This window comes from Rhinolophus hipposideros, assembly GCF_964194185.1.
Source record: "Rhinolophus hipposideros genome assembly, chromosome: 20".
In the NCBI taxonomy this organism is placed as follows: domain Eukaryota; kingdom Metazoa; phylum Chordata; class Mammalia; order Chiroptera; family Rhinolophidae; genus Rhinolophus; species Rhinolophus hipposideros.
Genome location: NC_138066.1, coordinates 9,875,228 through 9,894,701, shown reverse-complemented (window position 1 = coordinate 9,894,701; position 19,474 = coordinate 9,875,228). Strand labels below are relative to the sequence as shown.

Sequence of the window (19,474 nt, the reverse complement as noted above, 5' to 3'; positions counted from 1 at the left end):
ACTTCTCCCCGCCCAGCATCGCGGCGCAGGCGGATGACGTGCTCAGCGCGCCGCGATTCGAGGAGCTCCGGGATCTAGAGAAGTGCTTTCACGTGCGTATGACTAAAATTTATTAATTTTTAATACATTTAGAGCAGGAACCCCTTGTTTGCTGCACCCCTTCACCACCCACTCCAGGCCTGATCCAGGCGGCTTCAGTATCCCCACGAGGCCGATCTGCGTCGTTAATGCAGACATCTATCGGGCCCTCGGCAGAGGAGACCCTACGCAAACTCATCGCCAACCACAACAACAAAATCTGTCGACCCCCTACGTTATTTCAGTCACCATGCTAGTCGTCGGGGATACAGCCCTGATGTAGACAACTCTGTCCCTGCGTTCTTGGAGCTTTTAGTTCACGGGGAATGATACACGAAAATCAAGTGGTCCGATAAACAAAGTGATTTCAGGATGTGATCATTCCTGTGAAGGAATGATGGTATGGAGGACAATTGTGAGAGGCCTAACTTTAGAAAGTGTGATCAGCGTGGTGTGGAATGGAGGGATCAGGCAGAAGTACCGTTTACTGCAATGAGGCCTGAAAGACGGGAGGGGCTGGTGAGTGATGGAAATCGAGAGTTCATTCAGTCAGTCAATGAATATTAGATTGTTTTCCTCTCCAAGCCTGAGGTTTTGTTCTAAGCCTTGGTAATCCAATGGTGATAAAACAGCTACAGTCCATGTCCACATGGAGATTTTGTTCTAATGGGGAAGATGGAGCTAAAAATAAAATGTCAGATAGCGATAAGTACTATATAGGAAATGAAAGTAGGGCCATCTGATAGTGGCTACCGTGTTTCCCCCAAAATAAGCCCCAGTTAATGTCAGCCAGACTGACTCGTTTAGTACGTTATGACGATGTTCCAGAAGAAGATGACATGAATGTGTTTGAATAAATGTAGATTGTCATACATGAAAACAATAAGACATACCCTGAAAATACACCTTAATGTGTCTTGGAGCAAAAAATTAATTTTATCTTGGGGGCAGTATGGTATAAGACCCAGTCTTATTTTCAGGGGAGCATGGTACTTCAGAGCAGTGGGTCAAGGAAATCCTTTCCAAGAAAGTGCAGTTCTCCTGAAATCTAAATAACAAGAAAGAGCTAGCCATGCAAGTGTCAGGGTGAGAAAAATGCCTATGGGAACTGAACTTGGCAAGTTAGAGGAATAGAAAAGGAGTCAGTGTGGTGGTGCATTCTGGGTGAGATGGATAGTGGCATGAGATAGTGTTGGAAAGGTAGGCTGTGGCCAGACCAGGTAAGCAAAGGTACTGAGTTGGAATGTTATACCATGTGTAATGAGAAGCCATGATCTCATTTATGCTGACATGTGGTAAGTGGATTGTGGCCCGAGTGGAATTGGGTACCGGTCAGAAGGCCGGTGCGTTACATCAAGTCAGTGATGGTGGTAACTTGCACTAGAATGATGGTAGTAGCAAAGATGAAAGGATGTGGACAGATTTGGGATATGTTTGGAAATGAATTTGCTGATGGATCGGGTATAGAGAGAGCTCAGGGAAAGAAGAATTAAGGTTGACTACAGTGTTTTTGGCCTGAGTGACCAAATGAATGATTGTGTTGAGATGGAGAAGACTGGGAGAACAGCAGGTCTGGAGAAATGATAAATCAAAATTTCTGTTTTGGCTCAGACATTCTACCATCTATATTTATGAGACATTTATGTGGAGATGTCATGTAAACATTTGAATGTACTAGTTTGGAGTTTCAGAGAATCAGGGTTGAATAAAATTATGGAATCCCTTGGCAGATGTTAACTTGAATTGTGTGAAATTGCCATTTTTGGTTAAAAATGGTTGAATGCTAGCAATTTCATTGGTTCAGTCTATTGGATGGTATTTAAAGCCACGGGTCGGGATGAGGTCACTTAGGAAGAGCAGGTAGAGGGAAGAGAATGAAGGACAGAGCCCAGGGCACCCAACATTTAGAGGTAGATCAGAAGAATAGGAGCCAGCACAGGTGACTGAGAAGTAGCAACTGGAAGGTAGAGGAATGTCAGGAGAGTGGTATAGTTGAAGCCAAGAGAGGAGGGTGTTTCAAGAAGTAGGGAATGAATAAGTCAAATACTGCTGAGAGGTTGAGTAAGATAAGAAGTTAAGTGACCTCTGGATTGGCAACATTGTAATCCTTGGTGACTTTGGCAGAGTAGTCAAATTCAGCTTTGAGTAAGTTAGGTTTGAGGTGCCTGTGAGTTAGTTGTTCAGGTGGAGAAGTGAGGCAGTGAGCTTCCCTTCCTCATGCTTCCTTGGGAAGAGGTCGTATACATCTGTGAACCCCTATGTGTATGATCAGAGCTGAATGAATGGCACAGATGAGAAGCCCTGAGCACTGGGCAGGGAGGAGAGCTTCCCAGAATTGGTGAGACCTGTACTCATCTTGAAGAATGGGGAGGCTTTGGATAGAACGGGAGTAAGCATAGAGGTTCTAGGAGGGGGCAAAGGAATGGAGAGGAAGCCAGGCAGGGTTTGCCTTGTAAAGCTAGGGTCATTTTGAGAAGCAAAGGGATCAGAAGTTGGAAAGATAGTTGGGGATAGATGTGGAGAGCCTTTGAATTTCAGGCTAAAGGCTTTGGATTGACCTTGAGCAGGGACACAATATTTTGAAGCACTGAAGTAAAGGAACTATTGGGTCGGTGCAAAAGTAATTGCGGTTTTTGCAATTATTTTTAACTTTTTAAACCGCAATTACTTTTGCACCGACCTAATATCATTTGACTTCACCAGCCAGACCCAGTGCAGCTCATCCTCCAGGTTTATGCTTAGATGCTATTTTTCCCAGGAAGTCTTTCCCAACTCCTAAAGTGCTAGGTTGGTACCTATAATCCCTTGGTCTTAACCACACTGGACTTGAAATGTGTGGGTACCTGTCTCCCTCAATAAAATGTAAACTATGAGGGCAGAAGTGGTGTTTGTCTTGTTCACAGTTGTCTTTCTAAGAACTTGCCTGGGGCCCCTCAAAGTGCAGGTGCACAAGGACCACGTGTCAAGGATGTACCTGTGTACCCCGGTCCCACATCACTAAAATCCACAGTTTATAGGATTAGTTAAAATCCTCAGGGTGACATTTTCAGGTTACCTTGTTTCTCTGAATCCCCCATTTACTTTCCCTACCAATCCCTAATGCTTCCAAAGCCTCAACTGTCCTTGGAACTTGAAATTGGTTCAACAGATAACCGTTAATGTTGCTTTTCAGGAATCTAACTCATCTCTCCAGCAGGGGACACCTGAAGAGATGTCCTCAGTCCTTCATTTCTATGTCCATCCCTCTGGCCATGAGGGTGCAGCCTTTGGCCACTCTCGAAGGAAGCTGCAGGGGAAACTGCCAGAACTGCAGAGTGTCAAGACCGAGCTGTGCTACAATGTGAACTGGACAGGTTGGGCCAGCTATTGTCTTCTTGAGGGAGGTACCCCAGTGCCAGGGGCAGTGTCTCAAGGTACCCATGGCCTGTTTCCCTGCAGCTGAATCCCTCCCGACTGCTAAGGAGATGAAGAAGTTGACGTGGCTGTTTGGCTGCCCCTTGTTACAGGACGATGTTTCTCAGGAATCCTGGCTCCTTCCTGGCTCCAGTGACCTTCTGCTGGAAGTCGGGCCAAGGCAAGCATTTTCCCTGGAGCAACTCCTTCCATGTTCCAGGCACATAATCTCTTTCAAACACACTGCCCACCCCTTCCACTTCCATTCCTTTGCTCCTTCCTCTTGTGATCCTGCGATTTGTTTTTCCTTTGCTCTGTCCTACTCCCTGCCTAGAAAGCCATGCGTATGCCTTCCCCATCCCATGTAGGAATATGCCTTTGAAAACTGAGCTAGCTCCCAGACGTGTTCTAGAAGTCAAACAGGTTGCATTCTGAGAAGTTGAAATCAAAGCATTTTGATGCTAGAAGGACAGTTAATAGATGTGAGTTACCTTTGAAAGCAGGTTTCTTGGTGCCCAGATCTGAGGCCAGTGGTGGGGGGAGTAGAGATGGGAGACTGGAGAGCAGAAGTGGGCAGGCTGCACCTTCTCAGCCGGGGCTCTGAGGTCCTAGCCATTTGGCCCGCTCCTCAGGCTGAACTTCTCCACCCCAACGTCTACAAACATCGTGTCAGTGTGCTGGGCCGCTGGGCTGGGGGCTGTGGACCGCGTGGAGATTACCCGGCGCTACCTGCTCTCGGTGAGGTGGCAGGCAATCAGGGTGGGGGGGTCAAGGGGCGATGGGCCAGAGATGAGAGATTGGGTTGTAAACGCTAGGCAAATAATGGGAGAAGCGGGGAGGAGCTCCTGGCTTTAGGCCTGCCCTGTTGGCAGGTTATTCACTCCCTGAGGGCATCTGGTTGAGTGAATGGGACAGAAATCCAGCCTGTGTTCCCCTTACTAATCTGTACATCCTGACATCATGCCGAGAAAGGGCATCTTTACAATCTGGACTAAGGTTCCGTATGGGCTGGAATTGGGCTGGCCTTATATGGCTTGGATTTTGTCCGTTCTTCAGCTCTCCACCTCTTACCCTCTCTGTGTGTCTCCATCCCTAGTTTGTCCACCCCCCTTCAGCTGAGATGGAGGCCATAGCTTTGGCTACCCTGCATGACTGGATGACAGAGCAGCGCTTCCCCTGTCCCATCCAGAGCTTCTCCCTTGGTAGCACCCCAAAACCCCTCAACGGCCCAATCAATATACTGGCTGAGGGCCGGCCTGCCCTAGAGAAAGCCAACCAGGAGCTAGGTAAGCAGGGGTCCCTGGGAGGAAGGCCCAGGCTAGGATAGTAGGGGTTCTGAGACCTGGGAAATGGTAGCCTGAGTCTAACAGTCAGCTCTTTGGGGGTTTGTCTCCTAGGTCTGGCCTTAGACTCCTGGGACCTGGATTTCTACACCAAGCGCTTCCAGGAGCTGCAGCGGAACCCTAGCACTGTGGAGGCCTTCGACTTGGCTCAGTCCAATAGGTGGGGAGGAATGGGGACATTCTGATGTCAAGCCTTTGGCGATTGGAAGGGAAGACCATTAGGAACTTGCCTTCATGCCTTTCTCTTGCCTTACGGGCCTCCTTGAGTCTGTTTGAGTTCTGGACTCCCCATCCATCCAGTAGTCTACATTCAAATCTTGGTTTCTCTTTACTTTGGATCTGGACAATCCACAATGACAGAATATTTGAAGATTATGGGAACAGATTTTGACTTACTATCTAAGTATAAGTTGGCTGTAACTGCTGGTGAGAAGACATGGCAAGACCTGAGAAATGACCCCATGTTTCCACTCTGTCTTCCCCTCCCTGTGTCACCCCCTGCAGTGAACATAGCCGACACTGGTTCTTCAAGGGCCAGCTTCACCTGGATGGGCAGAAGGTGGCACAGTCGCTGTTTGAGTCCATCATGAGCACCCAGGAGTCCTCAAACCCCAACAACGTCCTCAAGTTCTGTGATAACAGCAGGTAGGCTACGCCCTAGTCTGGGGTAACTTCAGGCCTAAGGGAGGAAAGGCCCCAGGGCCTGGTAGGGTAAGCACAGATCCTAGGAAGGAAGCAAGGTCCAAAGCGGCTCTTTCCACAGTGCAATCCAGGGGAGGGAAGTCCGATTTCTGCGGCCTGAGGACCCCACACAGCCAAGCTGCTTCCAGCAACAGAAGGGGCTGAGACATGTTGTCTTCACAGCAGAGACCCACAACTTCCCCACAGGTGAGCTGGGTCCCAGGAGGGATAGATCAGAGAGTGTAGGGTAGGGTGAAGGTCCCAGGCCCCTGGGCTGGGCCTGGGAAAAACAATCGAGTAGGCCCATTGTCCTTCTTTTCAATGGGGTGGTCAGAGCTAGGGTTTGTCTCTTCAGTACCCATTCCTCTCCCCGCTCTCTTCACAGGAGTAGCCCCCTTCAGCGGTGCAACTACAGGCACAGGGGGCCGGATCCGAGATGTCCAGTGCACGGGCCGTGGGGCCCACGTGGTGGCTGGCACTGCTGGCTATTGCTTTGGAAACCTGCACATTCCAGGTCCCATCTTTTTCCTCTATAGCCATCTCTCCTTCCAGATCCCTTGTCCTAGCAGGCACTGAACACTTTTATCTCTTAGGTCAAAGGTCATCCTGGGTCATCTTTCCTTGGGATGGAGGGCTCTAGAGTAAATGGCCTTTCACTGACCAAGGTCATAGAGCCTGTACTATAGGCCTGGGGAGACCCAGGCTGCCAGACTGCCTTTGCAGAACCATAATTTTCTTTATTAAGCTAGTATCCACTCAGCAAGAAAATGTGATACAGGGTCGAACTTAATGACTACCACCTGCCCCCAAGTCCAATTACTTAGAAAGGCTTAAGAACTCTGGTCCCAAGAGTCAGAACGAAGGCTGGTACGGGAGGTTGGGAGCAAGACCAATGATTTATACCTTCCCACAATAAGACTTCCTAAAGTGGGAGATTCCACCCATGCAGGTAGTCCTTGGTAGCTTAGCTCTTCCTAAAGGACTGGCACCTCTGTCTTCCATCTTTACAGTCCATGCAATTTTCTCTTTCCCTCCCAGGTTACAGTCTGCCCTGGGAAGATCCGAGTTTCCAGTATCCTGGGAACTTTGCCCGACCCCTGGAGGTTGCCATTGAGGCCAGTAATGGGGCTTCTGACTATGGCAACAAGTTTGGTGAACCAGTGCTGGCCGGTGAGGCTGGGGGGTGTGGGGGATAATAGATACCTAGTCCCAGAGTGGGGTGCGGTGTGTGACCAAGTGAGCGCTGAGGAAATTGGGTGACTGGATCCCATCCCCTCTCCCTGTGATGTCCATGCTCCAGGCTTTGCCCGTTCTTTCGGCCTCCAGCTCCCAGATGGCCAGCGGCGTGAGTGGATCAAGCCCATCATGTTTAGTGGGGGCATTGGGTCCATGGAAGCTGAGCATGTGAGCAAGGAGCCCCCAGAGCCAGGTAAGGAGCTCACCAACTTTCTCCATGTCCAGCCAGCTTTCTCCCCAGCATATGGCCGCTGCAAGAGGGGAATTTAGAGGACACTTCAGTGGTTAGTTTTTGACCTCAGCTCATGTCTCTTCTCCCTAATACAGGTTTTCAAGGCAGGACAGGGCTTTATGCCAGTGGCACCATCTCAGTCTGTGTGCCTCTGTCTCCTCACTTGTTTACTTCTGCCTGGCAGGGGCCTACTAGTACCTGCTGTGTGCCACGGACTTTTATCTGCTAGCTCAGTTTAATTGGGCAACATTTATTAAACACCCATTATTTGCTAGGCTCTGTGCGAGGTGCTGTGGTGGAATCAAGATAAAGACCAGGTCCCATGTATTAAATAGGTTAACCCAGTCACATGGTGCAGAATTTCAAAGGCAGAAAAGGTTCTGCAATGAAAATTCACCTTGCACTAACCTCCAGCCACCCAATTTCCCTCCCTAGAAGTAACCAGTGTTAGTCATTTTTGTATTCTACCAGAGACACTTCCTGCATATGTAAACGGATCTATACGTATATTTGACCCTTTTTAAAAAGCAAATAGCATATGTGCACACATCTTTTCCTTTTACTGTATTATTGAGATGTAGTTCATGTGCCATAAAGTTCACCCTTTTAAAGTATACGAGTTAGTGGTTTTTAGTATATTCTCAAAGTTGTACGTTGATCACCACTAATTCCAGAGCATTTTTATCACCCCAGAAAGAAACCCTCTACCCATTAGCAGTCACACCCCATCCCCCCTTCCTCAGCCTCTGGCAACCACTAATCTACTTTCTGTCTCTATGGATTTGCCTATTCTGGACATTTCATATAAATGGAATCATCCAATACTTGGCCTTTTGTGTCTGGCTTCTTGCATTTAGCATGATGTCTTCAGGGTTTATCCATTTTTCAGTACATATCAGTACTTCATTCCTTTTTATGGCTGAATTATATTCCATTGTATAGATATATCACATTTTGTTTTTCCATTCATCAGTTAGACAGTTTTTGTCTAATCAATAATGCTACTATAAGCATTCATGTACAAGTTTTCTATGTACTTACATTCTTTTTTTGGATATATAACTGAGAGTGGAATTGCTGGGTCACATGGGAACTATATTCACCTTTTTAAAAACTGCCAGACTGTTTTCCAAAGCCGTGCACCGTTTTACATCCTCCCATCCCAGCAGTGTACGAGGGTTCCAATTTCTCTAAATCCTCACCAGCATTTGTTCTTAGCTTTCTCTTTGATTGTAGTCATCATAACGTATATGAAGTGCTGTCTCATTGTGGTTTTGATTCGCATTGCCCTAATCACGAATGATGTTGAGCATCATTTCATATGCTTGTCGACTCTTTGTATATTTTCCTTGGAGCAATATCTATTCAGATCGTTTGTCTATTTTTAAATTAGGTTATTGGTCTTTGTTTTTTTTATAGAGATGTAAGGGTTCTTTATATATTCTGGATACGTGATTTGCAAATATTTTCTTCCATTCTGTACGCTGTCTTTTTACTTTCTTCATGATATCCTCTGGAGCACAAATGTTTTTAATTTTGGTAAAGTACAATTTATCTGCTTTTTCTTTTGTTGCTTGTGGTTTTAGTGTCATGACAAAGAAACCAAGGTCATAAGATTTACTTGGGTGTTTTCTTGTAATATTTTTATAGCTTTTAGCGCTTACATTTAGGTCTGTGACGTTTTAAGTTAATTTTTATAGATAGTGTCAAGTAGTGTCAACTTCATCCTTTCGTGTATGAACATCCAGTTATCCTAACGCCACCTTTTGAAAAGACTTTACTCCATTGAATTGTCTTGGGACTTGTCAAAAATCAGTTGGCCATTGATGTATGGGTTCTTTTATGGACTCAACAGTTCTAATGCGTTGATCTATATATACCGTATTTCCCCGAAAATAAGACCTAACTGGAAAATAAGCCCTAGCATGATTTTTCAGGATGCTCGTAATATAAGCCCTACCCCAAAAGTAAGCCCCAGTTAAGATCGGCAGCCAGACGGATGCATTTAGCATGTCCATTGCAACACATGACAGATGTATTAAATTATAAAATAATTATATTAATATATAATATAATAAATAATATTATTGACATTAATACTTAAAATAAAAATATAAATCATAATTAAGTATTTGTAAATACCCAAGTGGGCGCCTTTGGACGAGAGGTAAACGCCTATGTAAAAAGATGAATTTGAGACTAACTGGCGAATGACCAATTGTAGTACAGACACAACGCACGAATGACGTGTGCACTTGATAATGAGTGGACGTGGTTGTATCTAATGTGAATCTTCATAATTCAATACGTCATGTGTTGTAATGGATGAACTTAATACACTGGTGTGAACAAGAAACGTTTCCTGAATTTTGGTGCCTGCAATGTTTCATCGCTTTTGTGTGGACCATCATTCTAACTGTCATCATTTTTGTTGCCACTCCTGTCTCGTTACGTCTTCAATTCACACTTGATTTAATGGTAGATTTAAAGGGAATAATATTTTGAACCCCAGACAAGATAAGTGCAAAAAGAAAGAGCTATTCTGACGAGTACAAGAAAAGAATTGTGGAAGACTCCCGGGGCAAGAAACTTACAGTTTTCTGCAAAAAGAGGAAGTTGAAACTCTGAATGGTCCGAAAATGGCGAGCAGAGTACGATAACCTCAGTCAATAGGTAGACGAGGGAAATTCGAAGAAGCACAAGTGTGGATCAGGTTGGCAACCATTTTTTCCTGAGCTGGAAGACATCATCTGTGAATGGATTGCTGACAGGAGAGCAAAGGCTTTGGTTGTACGCAGGGCTGATATTCAAGCATTTGCCCTTGCAATGGCACCACAGTTAAAAATATCCCCAGAAGAATTCAGAGCATCACAACACAGGCTGGATGGCTTCCTTCAGCAATATGAACTGTCTCTAAGATTGACACCATTGTTCAAGCTGGAAGATACTGAAGATATTAAATGTGCACCTTCATTCAAGTCCTTTGTTGATGGCATTGACTTTTCAAAATACCAACTCTCCAACATTTATTGCTATGGATGAAACTGCAGTGTTTATGGGCCAAGGATCTCAAACGACAATTCATCAGAGGGGTGCCTTGTCAACTACATTCCCTCCATTGGTTACAAAATGCATATGTTACCTGTATTTTGGCAGTTTGTCTGGATAGAAAGAAAGCCCCACCTCTAATCATCACTAAGGGCAAGAAAGATAAGGTTGAACATGTTTCAGGCATTCATGTTCTTGAAACCGAAAAAACCTGGTGCAGACAAGCAATTGTAAGGAAGTGGGTAAATTTAACCCTGTCACATGTTTTGCGAGGTGGCCACAGAGGTCTGCTAGTCTGGGATTCAGCCAGCACCCATCACTCTAAAGACGTGAAAAACTTCCTTGCAGAGAGAATAGATCAAATAATGATTCCCACAGGAATGACTGCCTATCTCCAGGCTCTTGATATTGCAATAAACAAGTCATTCAAGGACCATTTGTGCATGGAAATCAACGACTGCATTGAAAATAGAATGGAGAGAAATCAGCGTGGAAACTTTGTGAAGCCTAGCCTGCAAGAGGCCATGACTTGGGTGAAGAATTCATGGGATAAAAATCACTGACAGGGCCGGCCCGGTGGCTCAGGCGGTTAGAGCTCCATGCTCCTAACTCCGAAGGCTGCCGGTTCGATTCCCACATGGGCCAGTGGGCTCTCGACCACAAGATTGCCAGTTCAGTTCCTTGAGTCCCCCAAGGGATGGTGGGCTCCGCCCCCTGCAACTAAGATTGAACACAGCACCTTGAGCTGAGCTGCCACTGAGCTCCCAGATGGCTCAGTTGGTTGGAGCGCATCCTTTCAACCACGAGGTTGGTGGTTCGACTCCAACTGCGCCCCCTGCAACTAACAATGGCAACTGGACCTGGAGCTGAGCTGTGCCCTCCACAACTAAGACTGAAAGGACAACAACTTGACTTGGAAAAAAGTCCTGGAAGTACACACTGTTCCCCAATAAAGTCCTGTCCCCTTTCCCCAATAAAAAAAAATAATCTAAAAAAAAAAAAGAATCACTGCCAGCTGTGTTGCCCATGCACTGCGAGCAGGCTGCATGGACAAGTGCTCATTTAAGGAGCGCTCTATTGCTGGACATGAGATTGGGACCAATGGGCCTACAGAAGAAATTCAAGCCGGAATTCAGAGTTTAGAATTAGGACGATGTTCCAGAAGAAGATGACTATTTGAATAAATGTAGATTTTTGTAGATGAATAAATGAATAAATGTAGATTGTTGGATGTGAAAAAAATAAGACATCCCCTGAAAATAATCCCTAATGTGTCTTTTGGAGCAAAAATTAATATAAGACCTGGTCTTATTTTCGGGGAAATACGGTACATGCTAGTATCACGCTATCTTGATTACTGTAGCTTTCTAGTAAGTTTTAAAAGCAGAAACATTGTTTTGGCTATTCTAGGTGCCTCAAATTTCCATAGAAATTTTAGGTTCAGCTGATACATTTCTGTGAAAAAGGTGGCTGGTTGTGTTGATTCTGCAGACCAATTTGGTTTGAATATTGCCATCAGATCAATATTAAGTCTTTCACTCTATGAACGTGAGATCTCTTTTAATTTATTTAGATCTACTAAGATATTATGTAATTTTCAGTGTATAAGTCTTACATTTCTATTGTAAACTTTATTTCTAAGTATTTTATTCTTTTTGGTGCTATTGTAAAAGGGTGAGCATAGTTCTATACCTTGCTTTTTTCACTTAGCGGTATACCTTGGAGATCATTTCATGCTGATGAAATCATGTTGCCTCATATTTGTATGTAATTCTCTTTGGTGGCTTAGTGTTTCATTGTGTGGATGTACCATAATTAAGCCAGTTCTCTGTTGTTAGCATTTAGATTATTTCCTAAATTTGGCAATACAAATAATGCTGCAATGTTTCATTTTGGACATAGGTGATTTTGTACCTATGCCAATAAAGCTGGAGGTAAATTCCTCAAAGTGTATTTATCCAATCAAAGAATATATGCATTTGTATTTTTTCATAGTTCTCGCCTAATATCAGCTTCCCATTATCCTCACACTTCTTTGTCCTCACACTTCTTCTGGTCCCTTCCCTAGTGTTTGATTCTGCCCTTCTTCCTTGTAGGCATGGATGTTGTAAAGGTTGGAGGTCCTGTCTACAGGATTGGAGTTGGGGGCGGGGCTGCTTCATCTATACAGGCAAGTAGGAATAGCTGCAGGTGCACTTGGGATTAGCTTTGATGTTGCCAGGCCCACCCAGTCCCTCTGAATTGAGCTACGCATATGTTCCCCCAGGTGCAGGGAGACAACACCAGTGACCTGGACTTTGGGGCTGTGCAGCGGGGAGACCCGGAGATGGAACAGAAGATGAACCGTGTGATCCGGGCTTGTGTGGAGGCCCCTAAGGGAAACCCCATCTGCAGCCTCCATGACCAGGGCGCCGGTGGCAATGGTGAGAGAAGGGACTGGGACAAGGGATCTGCCAGGTTTGGTTTATGGAGAAGCATCAAATATCTGCAACACCACCCAGCTGTGGGTCCCATTCTCTACCCAGTATACATTCTGGACAGGCTCAGGGTTGGGAGGTGGAGGCCTGCTGCCCTGGGATAGGTGGTGCTGAGGCTGCAGCAGTGATTCACACAGGTACCCACAGAACTCGGGCGCCAGGGTCTGCCCTTTTATCTCCTGTCGCTGGCCACGTCCAGATTATCACCTCTCCCTGCACCTCTCACCAGGCAACGTCCTGAAGGAGCTGAGTGACCCAGCTGGAGCCATCATTTACACCAGCCACTTCCAGGTGGGTCTCATCCCCTGAAGTCTGGCCTTCAAAGTCTCCCCACCCCTGCCAGCCCGAGCTGGCCCACCCATCTTCCCCCTACTCCCAGCAAGAATATGAGACTTGGGAGTAGTACCCACTGACTCTTCTCTTTCTTCTTCCCCCACGGGTGTGCAGCTCGGGGACCCGACCCTGAATGCCCTGGAAATCTGGGGGGCTGAGTACCAGGAATCGAATGCACTTCTGCTGAGGACCCCAGACCGGGACTTCCTGAGTCGTGTCAGCGCCCGGGAACGCTGCCCAACTTGCTTTGTGGGCACCATCACCGGAAATAGGAGAGTGAGTTGGCCCCAGTAGCAAATACAGCTTGAGCTGCCTGGGTACGGCTAGTGGCAAACATAATGTGCGAAACAGGATGTAGGAAGTGGGAGGGGTTAGGACTCACTAGGGGAAGCCAAACAGGGTGGAAAGAACATCTCTGCCCTGTCTTCTGAAGTACTCCTTGCTGCTGGCCATGGTCTCACTCCCTCTGGGCACTGTCCCTGTGGTCTGTAGATAGTGCTGGTGGATGACCGGGACTGTCCTGTGGGAAGAAATGGCCTGGGAGATGCCCCCCCAATGTCTTACCCAACCCCTGTGGACCTAGAGCTGGATTGGGTGCTGGGCAAGATGCCTCGGAAGGTATGTGGGGGTGGGAAGGGAGGCTGTGTTTCTCGCTTTCCTGGCCCATTTACTGTAGTTGTTTCTATTACCTGTGTGCCCAGCCCTCCCCCAGGTGCTCACAACTCTACTGTCGTCTGTGTTGCAGGAGTTCTTCCTCCAAAGGAATGTCCCTGTGCTGCGGCCTCTGACCTTGCCCCCTGGGCTGAGTGTGCGCCAGGCTCTAGAACGGGTTCTGAGGCTTCCAGCTGTGGCCAGCAAGCGCTACCTCACCAACAAGGTTCTTTCTCAACGTCTGCCCTGTCCCTCAGACCTCTGTACCCTTCCCTCAGCTCGCCCACCCCTGACCTCCCACCCTTGGGGACTGCTGTGTGGTCCACCAGGCTCTAGGGAGAAGTAACAAGGGCAGGGCAGCCACCCTGATGTCCTGGTCCCCTGCCTCAGAGTTGAGCTCTTATCTGCATGTTTGGGGTGAGCCTGGCCTCCCACCACCCGTGTCCCTATCCCTTGTGTGCTTGCCAATCCCATCTGGTTCCACAGGTGGACCGCTCCGTGAGCGGCCTCGTGGCACAGCAGCAGTGTGTTGGTCCCCTGCAGACCCCTCTAGCAGATGTGGCAGTTGTGGCACTGAGTCACCAGGAGCTTGTAGGGGCCGCCACGGCCCTGGGAGAGCAGCCCATCAAGAGCCTGCTAGACCCCAAGGTCGCTGCTCGGCTGGCTGTGGCCGAGGCCCTCACCAATCTGATGTTTGCTCTAGTCACTGACCTCCGGGTGAGTCCCCCACAGCTTCTGCCCTGCAGCCCCCGGCCTTTGGGACACATCCACATCCACCATTCAGTTACCCTTCTTTCCCTTCATGCCCATGACCTCCCAGCCCCTCTGCCCCTACCACAGATTCCCTTCTCTTCCCTTCTAATCTCTTCCCTTCTAATGCTAAGTCTCCACCACTTCTCAGGATGTGAAGTGCAGTGGGAACTGGATGTGGGCAGCCAAGCTCCCAGGGGAGGGTGCAGCTCTGGCCGATGCCTGCGAGGCTATGGTTGCAGTGATGGCGGCCCTGGGTGTGGCCGTGGACGGTGGCAAGGACTCCCTCAGCATGGCTGCCCGCGTCAGCTCTGAGACTGTGCTGGCTCCTGGTGAGGTCTGGGGGCCATGGGGTGAGGGATAGGACCTGTGGGGTTGGCCTAGCACCTTATTCTCTTACTCCTTGTTCCACAGGGTCTCTGGTCATCTCAGCCTATGCTCTCTGTCCAGACATTACAGCCACTGTGACCCCAGACCTCAAGTGTCCTGGAGGGAAAGGTATGGGATCTTCCGCTCCTCACTGCTTTGTGTATTTAGAGCTTGTCCTTTGTTCGGGGTCTGCGTTGTAAAGGCTGGGGCCGCTCGTCTCCACGCTGGGCCTATGGTGCCTTTTGGGACTGGTGGTCTGAGTGTCCCACCACCTACTGGGAACTTCAGTGCTTGTCAGCACCATGGGGAGGAGCCCTCCTGGGCCATCCATCTCCCCTCACCCCTTCCCTGTCTACCCAGGCCGTCTGCTCTATGTGCCTCTGAGCCCTGGGCAGCATCGGCTGGGGGGCACAGCTCTGGCCCAGTGCTTCTCTCAGCTTGGTGAGCAGCCTCCCAACCTGGACCTCCCTGAGAACTTGGTGCGTGCCTTCAGCATCACCCAGGGGCTGCTGAAAGGTGAGTGAGGCCCTGAGAGAAGGGTACATGTAGCCAGAACATTCAGCAGCTGAGCTTGTGAAGGTGGGGCAAGAGGGAGCAGTTTTGGACCCTGTGGTTACTGAGCTTTCTCCTCCTTCCTTCAGACCGCCTCCTCTGCTCAGGCCATGATGTCAGCGATGGGGGTCTCATCACCTGCCTGCTAGAGATGGCCTTTGCTGGGAATTGTGGGATAGAGGTGGATGTGCCTGCCCCTGGAGTTGATGGTGAGGCACTCGGGGTCTAGACTCATGCCTGGGTTGCCTGCCCCACTTTGCAGACTCCATGTCCTGTGAAAGAATGGAGTGTCCCCACCTCCTTTTCCCCAGTCCCTTGCTATCTTCTCTGACCACTAAGCCAGGTAACACCCATTGTTCCTGGCTCTGTCCCTCTGAGACCTCCTATATCTCCTGATGCCACCGCATTCTTGGTCCCACATTCCCAGGCCTCACCCCACCCTGATCCCTACCTCCTCTCCCTCAACCCTTGGCCATGTCCCCCTAACTCCACCTCTGAGTCCCTAACAGCACCTGAGTCACCCTGCCATCCCCATTGTTCTCCCAGTGCTGCCTGTGCTGTTCGCCGAGGAGCCAGGCCTGGTACTGGAGGTGCGGGAACCAGAACTAGCTCAGGTGTTGAAGCGCTACCGGGATGCTGGTCTCCACTGCCTGGAGCTGGGCCTCACAGGCCAGGCTGGGCCCTATGCCATGGTGAGGAAATGAGGAAGAGCAAAGAGCAGCGTGTGGTGGAGAGGTGTGGTTCCTCTCTGCCAGCCTCAGAGGCGCCGCTATTGGGCTTCCTTGCTGTGAGGCTCTGATAGATTTGCTCCCCTCTAGATCCAGGTATCAGTGAACGGGGCTGTGGTTCTGGAGGAGCCTGTTGGGCAGCTGCGAGCCCTCTGGGAGGAGACGAGTTTCCAGCTGGACCGGCTGCAGGCAGAGCCGAGCTGTGTGGCAGAGGAGGAACAGGGATTGAGGGAGCGAACAGGGCCCAGCTACTGCCTGCCCCCCACTTTTCCCAAAGCATCCTTGCCCCATGAACTTGGTGAGGAAGTACATGCAAAGGCTTGCCTTCCTGGGCACCTTGGGCCTGGATCCCCAGGCTCGCCCTAGAAAAAGTTTCTGGGGATTAGGGTGCCGAGTAGCCTTCTGGCTCAGAGATATTCCTTCTCCCCCCAGGTGGTCCCACCCCCCGAGTTGCCATCTTGCGAGAGGAGGGCAGTAATGGAGACCGGGAGATGGCTGATGCCTTCCACTTGGCTGGGTTTGAGGTGAGCAGTGTGGCTGGCAGAGCTGGGGCTAGGCCTCGGACCATGTCCTCTGACACTTCTCCTCCCTGTCCTGCCAGGTGTGGGATGTAACAATGCAAGACCTTTGCTCTGGGGCAATCAAGCTGGACACATTCCGCGGCGTGGCCTTTGTGGGTGGCTTCAGCTACGCAGACGTCCTGGGCTCTGCCAAAGGTCAGTGTGCAGGCTTCTGCTCACTCCCTCACCACACATTACTAAAGAGGTGCCTTAGCTCCCCTCTTCCTTGAATGGGCATTGGTCTCTGACCTACACAAGACCAGTGGAGAGTGAGTGCATTCATTACCAGCAGAAGGCCTGCAGGTAACTTAAATGAGGCAAGTGGCTGGGTGGGGCTGTGCCAACCTGGGCACATGTCTTGTCTAAAAGGGCAGTTGGTACTCTGCTCCAGCGGATTGTCCTGATGGAAAGCTGGCTCAGCATGGCCGGATCTTTTTTGTTTTTCAATAGAAGCCCAAAATCCAGGTGTGTATGTGAAATCCTAGTTTTAAATGTTAGGCAGCTGAATAAAAAATTTTGAAAATGCTGTACTCGCCAAGCAAAAAACAGCACAGGCCATGGCTGGCCCAGGAGTTAGTAACATCTGATGTAAGCAGTTAAACTCATTTTTTTCCCTTACACTTGACCCCCAGTGGATGTGGTCCTGAAGGAGTGTGACAGTGCATGACGGGGTGCAAAAGCAGCTGTACCCCTTCATTCCAAGTCTTACCCCAACTTCCCTGTTCCTTCCTAGGGTGGGCAGCTGCTGTGACCTTTAATGTACAAGCTGGGGCCGAGCTGCGGCGCTTCCGGAAGCGGCCAGACACCTTCAGCCTGGGCGTGTGTAACGGCTGTCAGTTGCTGGCTCTGCTGGGTTGGGTGGGAGGCAACCCCAATGAGGATGCAGGGGACACGGACCATGACTCCTGGGCACCCCAGCCTGGCCTCCTGCTGCGCCACAACCTGTCTGGGCGTTATGAGTCTCGCTGGGCCAGTGTGCGTGTGGGACCCGGGCCGGCCGTGATGCTGCGAGGGATGGAGGGCGCCGTACTGCCTGTGTGGAGCGCCCACGGTGAAGGTCAGGCTCCAGGAAGGCAGTGGGTGGCGGGCATGAAGGAACTTAGCTCTCACTCGCTTCTCCCTCCCTCCCAGGTTACATGGCATTTTCTTCTCCGGAACTCCAAGCCCAGCTCGAGGCCAAGGGCTTAGCTCCACTGCACTGGGCAGATGATGATGGGAACCCCACAGAACGGTACCCCCTGAATCCCAATGGATCCCCAGGGGGAGTGGCTGGTGTCTGCTCTCTTGATGGCCGCCACCTGGCTCTCATGCCTCACCCTGAGCGGACTGTGAGGCCTTGGCAGTGGGCATGGCGACCCCCTCCATTTGACACTCTGACCACCTCGCCATGGCTCCAGCTCTTCATCAACGCCCGAAACTGGACTCAGGAAAGAGGCTGCTGAGTAGGCCCAGAAGGCTCCTCTGGGCCTCGTGGTTGTCGCCGCCCGCTCCCCCATTCCCTTCAGAAGGACCCTGTTAGTATTTCCTAATGTGTCTTGGACAGACAAGGACCAACATGCCAAATAAAACCTCGAGTAATTTTTTCAGTCTGCCCGTTTTTGCCTTATGCTGTTTTCGGTTCGTCTGTTGCCACGTTTTGTCCTTCATGAGCGCAGGAAGGGGCATGTGGTTCAGAGCAAAGAACCTGCAGTGGAAGTTTAGGATGTACGGGGAAGAGGGGTTTCCATTGCCCCATTTCCCTTTACCCAGCAATCACCACGCCGTGCCTCATGTCACTCATCTGGCTTGAAACCCTAACCCTCATCATTAGGGTTTAAGGGTGGGGTCATACAAAAGCATGCGAGTTCTTATCTGAAAAACAGCAGAAGCTTTCTGGATTTCTCGTTTGAAATGCAGCATTGTACTGTGTGTAAGCAGTTGTTTGCAGAAGTTTCTCTGACAGGGTCTCTGTCATCTGAACTCAATATTCTTCATTTTCGCTTCTAATTGAACAGCTCCCTTCTTGACAGCAGGGGTCAGCACTCATTTCTAGAACTGAGACTTAAGCATTCATTCATTTGGTCAGTTAATGTTGGGTGATTAGCTAGAGTGTCAAGCACTGTCACTGCCCCAGGAAGTTTATGTCTCAGAATTTAAAACAATAGCTGTATATGGCACCTATCACAAGTCAAGCATGTGCTAGGCAATTTATATGTATCTAAAGTATGTTTTTGTTTGTTTGTTTGTTTGTTTGTTTTTTTAACAAAGGAAGAATTGAGGTTAAATTGCCTAGAGGTCACACAGCTTGTGATAGAGCCCGGAGCCTGTGCTTACCCATGCTATATCTGTTTCCCACTGTTCTGCAGTCACATTTCCTGGCAGCAGCATTATCAAGAATTCCTGCTGACAGCTACCCATTACTTCCTTCACTCACAGGACTGTGTATAAAAGTCACGTCCTTGGCTATACAACTCAAGTCAATTTGCCCCTAACAGTTCAACATCTTGATTAAAGAAGTTTCCCTGAGACGTAACTATGTATAGTGCCGGGTGGGTACTAGACTTATTGGGGAATCACTTTCTGAGTTATATAAATGCCTAGTCACTATGCTATACACCTGAAACTAATATAAAATAACACTGGAAAAAAAAAGTTTCCCTGAGAATGGAGACTGTTATCTCAGATCCTGGAATGTACAAGGCCTGGGGAGGAGTGGGGTAATGGATCACACCTCTTAGTAGCCACCCTAAGAAGGGACTGGTCATAATGAAACTGAAATTATGGTTATGGAGAAAACTTCCTCATTGTTTTGCAAACTGACCTACCCTGAGCAGTGTGGGGCTGGTAGGATCATTTTTGGCATTTGAGTATTCCTGATGGCAAAGCAATATATATATATAATTTATAGATAATCCCAAACTCATAATTTTGGGGCTGATAACAAGGCTTAGATGTTAAGTTTACTAAGTGCTTGATGCAAAAGTAGAGGGATGGTATGTGATAACATGATTGGCTGTGATAAGTAAGTTTATATGTTTTGGTGGTGGAGCAGTTTCTGGTTTCC

General features: G+C 48.7%; 1 protein-coding gene across 3 annotated transcripts; it reads left to right on the top strand.

The window, feature by feature from the left end:
* The first annotated feature begins 26 nt into the window (after positions 1-26).
* PFAS (phosphoribosylformylglycinamidine synthase) lies at positions 27-18,025 on the top strand. 3 transcript variants are annotated; one of them, XM_081029151.1, is made up of 28 exons: positions 27-92; positions 3,251-3,431; positions 3,517-3,652; positions 4,104-4,209; positions 4,568-4,757; positions 4,869-4,974; positions 5,319-5,459; positions 5,578-5,702; positions 5,881-6,009; positions 6,534-6,665; positions 6,796-6,924; positions 12,108-12,181; positions 12,278-12,434; positions 12,718-12,779; positions 12,936-13,097; positions 13,314-13,439; positions 13,567-13,698; positions 13,959-14,189; positions 14,374-14,554; positions 14,637-14,720; positions 14,952-15,107; positions 15,233-15,352; positions 15,690-15,835; positions 15,962-16,169; positions 16,304-16,395; positions 16,473-16,587; positions 17,165-17,488; positions 17,563-18,025. In XM_081029151.1, exons 2-28 carry the CDS (start codon positions 3,290-3,292, stop codon positions 17,871-17,873), a joined length of 4,017 nt encoding a protein of 1,338 aa, XP_080885277.1. In that variant the 5' UTR covers positions 27-92; positions 3,251-3,289; the 3' UTR covers positions 17,874-18,025. The 3 variants fall into 3 exon arrangements, with proteins under 3 accessions (XP_080885277.1, XP_080885278.1, XP_080885279.1); XM_081029152.1 differs by having other exon boundaries at positions 35-92; positions 3,275-3,431; XM_081029153.1 differs by lacking the exon at positions 4,568-4,757 and having other exon boundaries at positions 53-92.
* The last annotated feature ends 1,449 nt before the right edge of the window (positions 18,026-19,474 follow it).

Excerpts from the sequence above, each read along its gene's own strand:
- PFAS (XM_081029151.1), top strand. The coding sequence starts at position 3,290 with ATGTCCTCAGTCCTTCATTTCTATGTCCATCCCTCTGGCCATGAGGGT. Across the intron at positions 3,432-3,516 it reads CTACAATGTGAACTGGACAG|CTGAATCCCTCCCGACTGCT; the intron begins GTTGGGCCAGCT and ends GTTTCCCTGCAG. Across the intron at positions 16,396-16,472 it reads TCCACTTGGCTGGGTTTGAG|GTGTGGGATGTAACAATGCA; the intron begins GTGAGCAGTGTG and ends CTGTCCTGCCAG.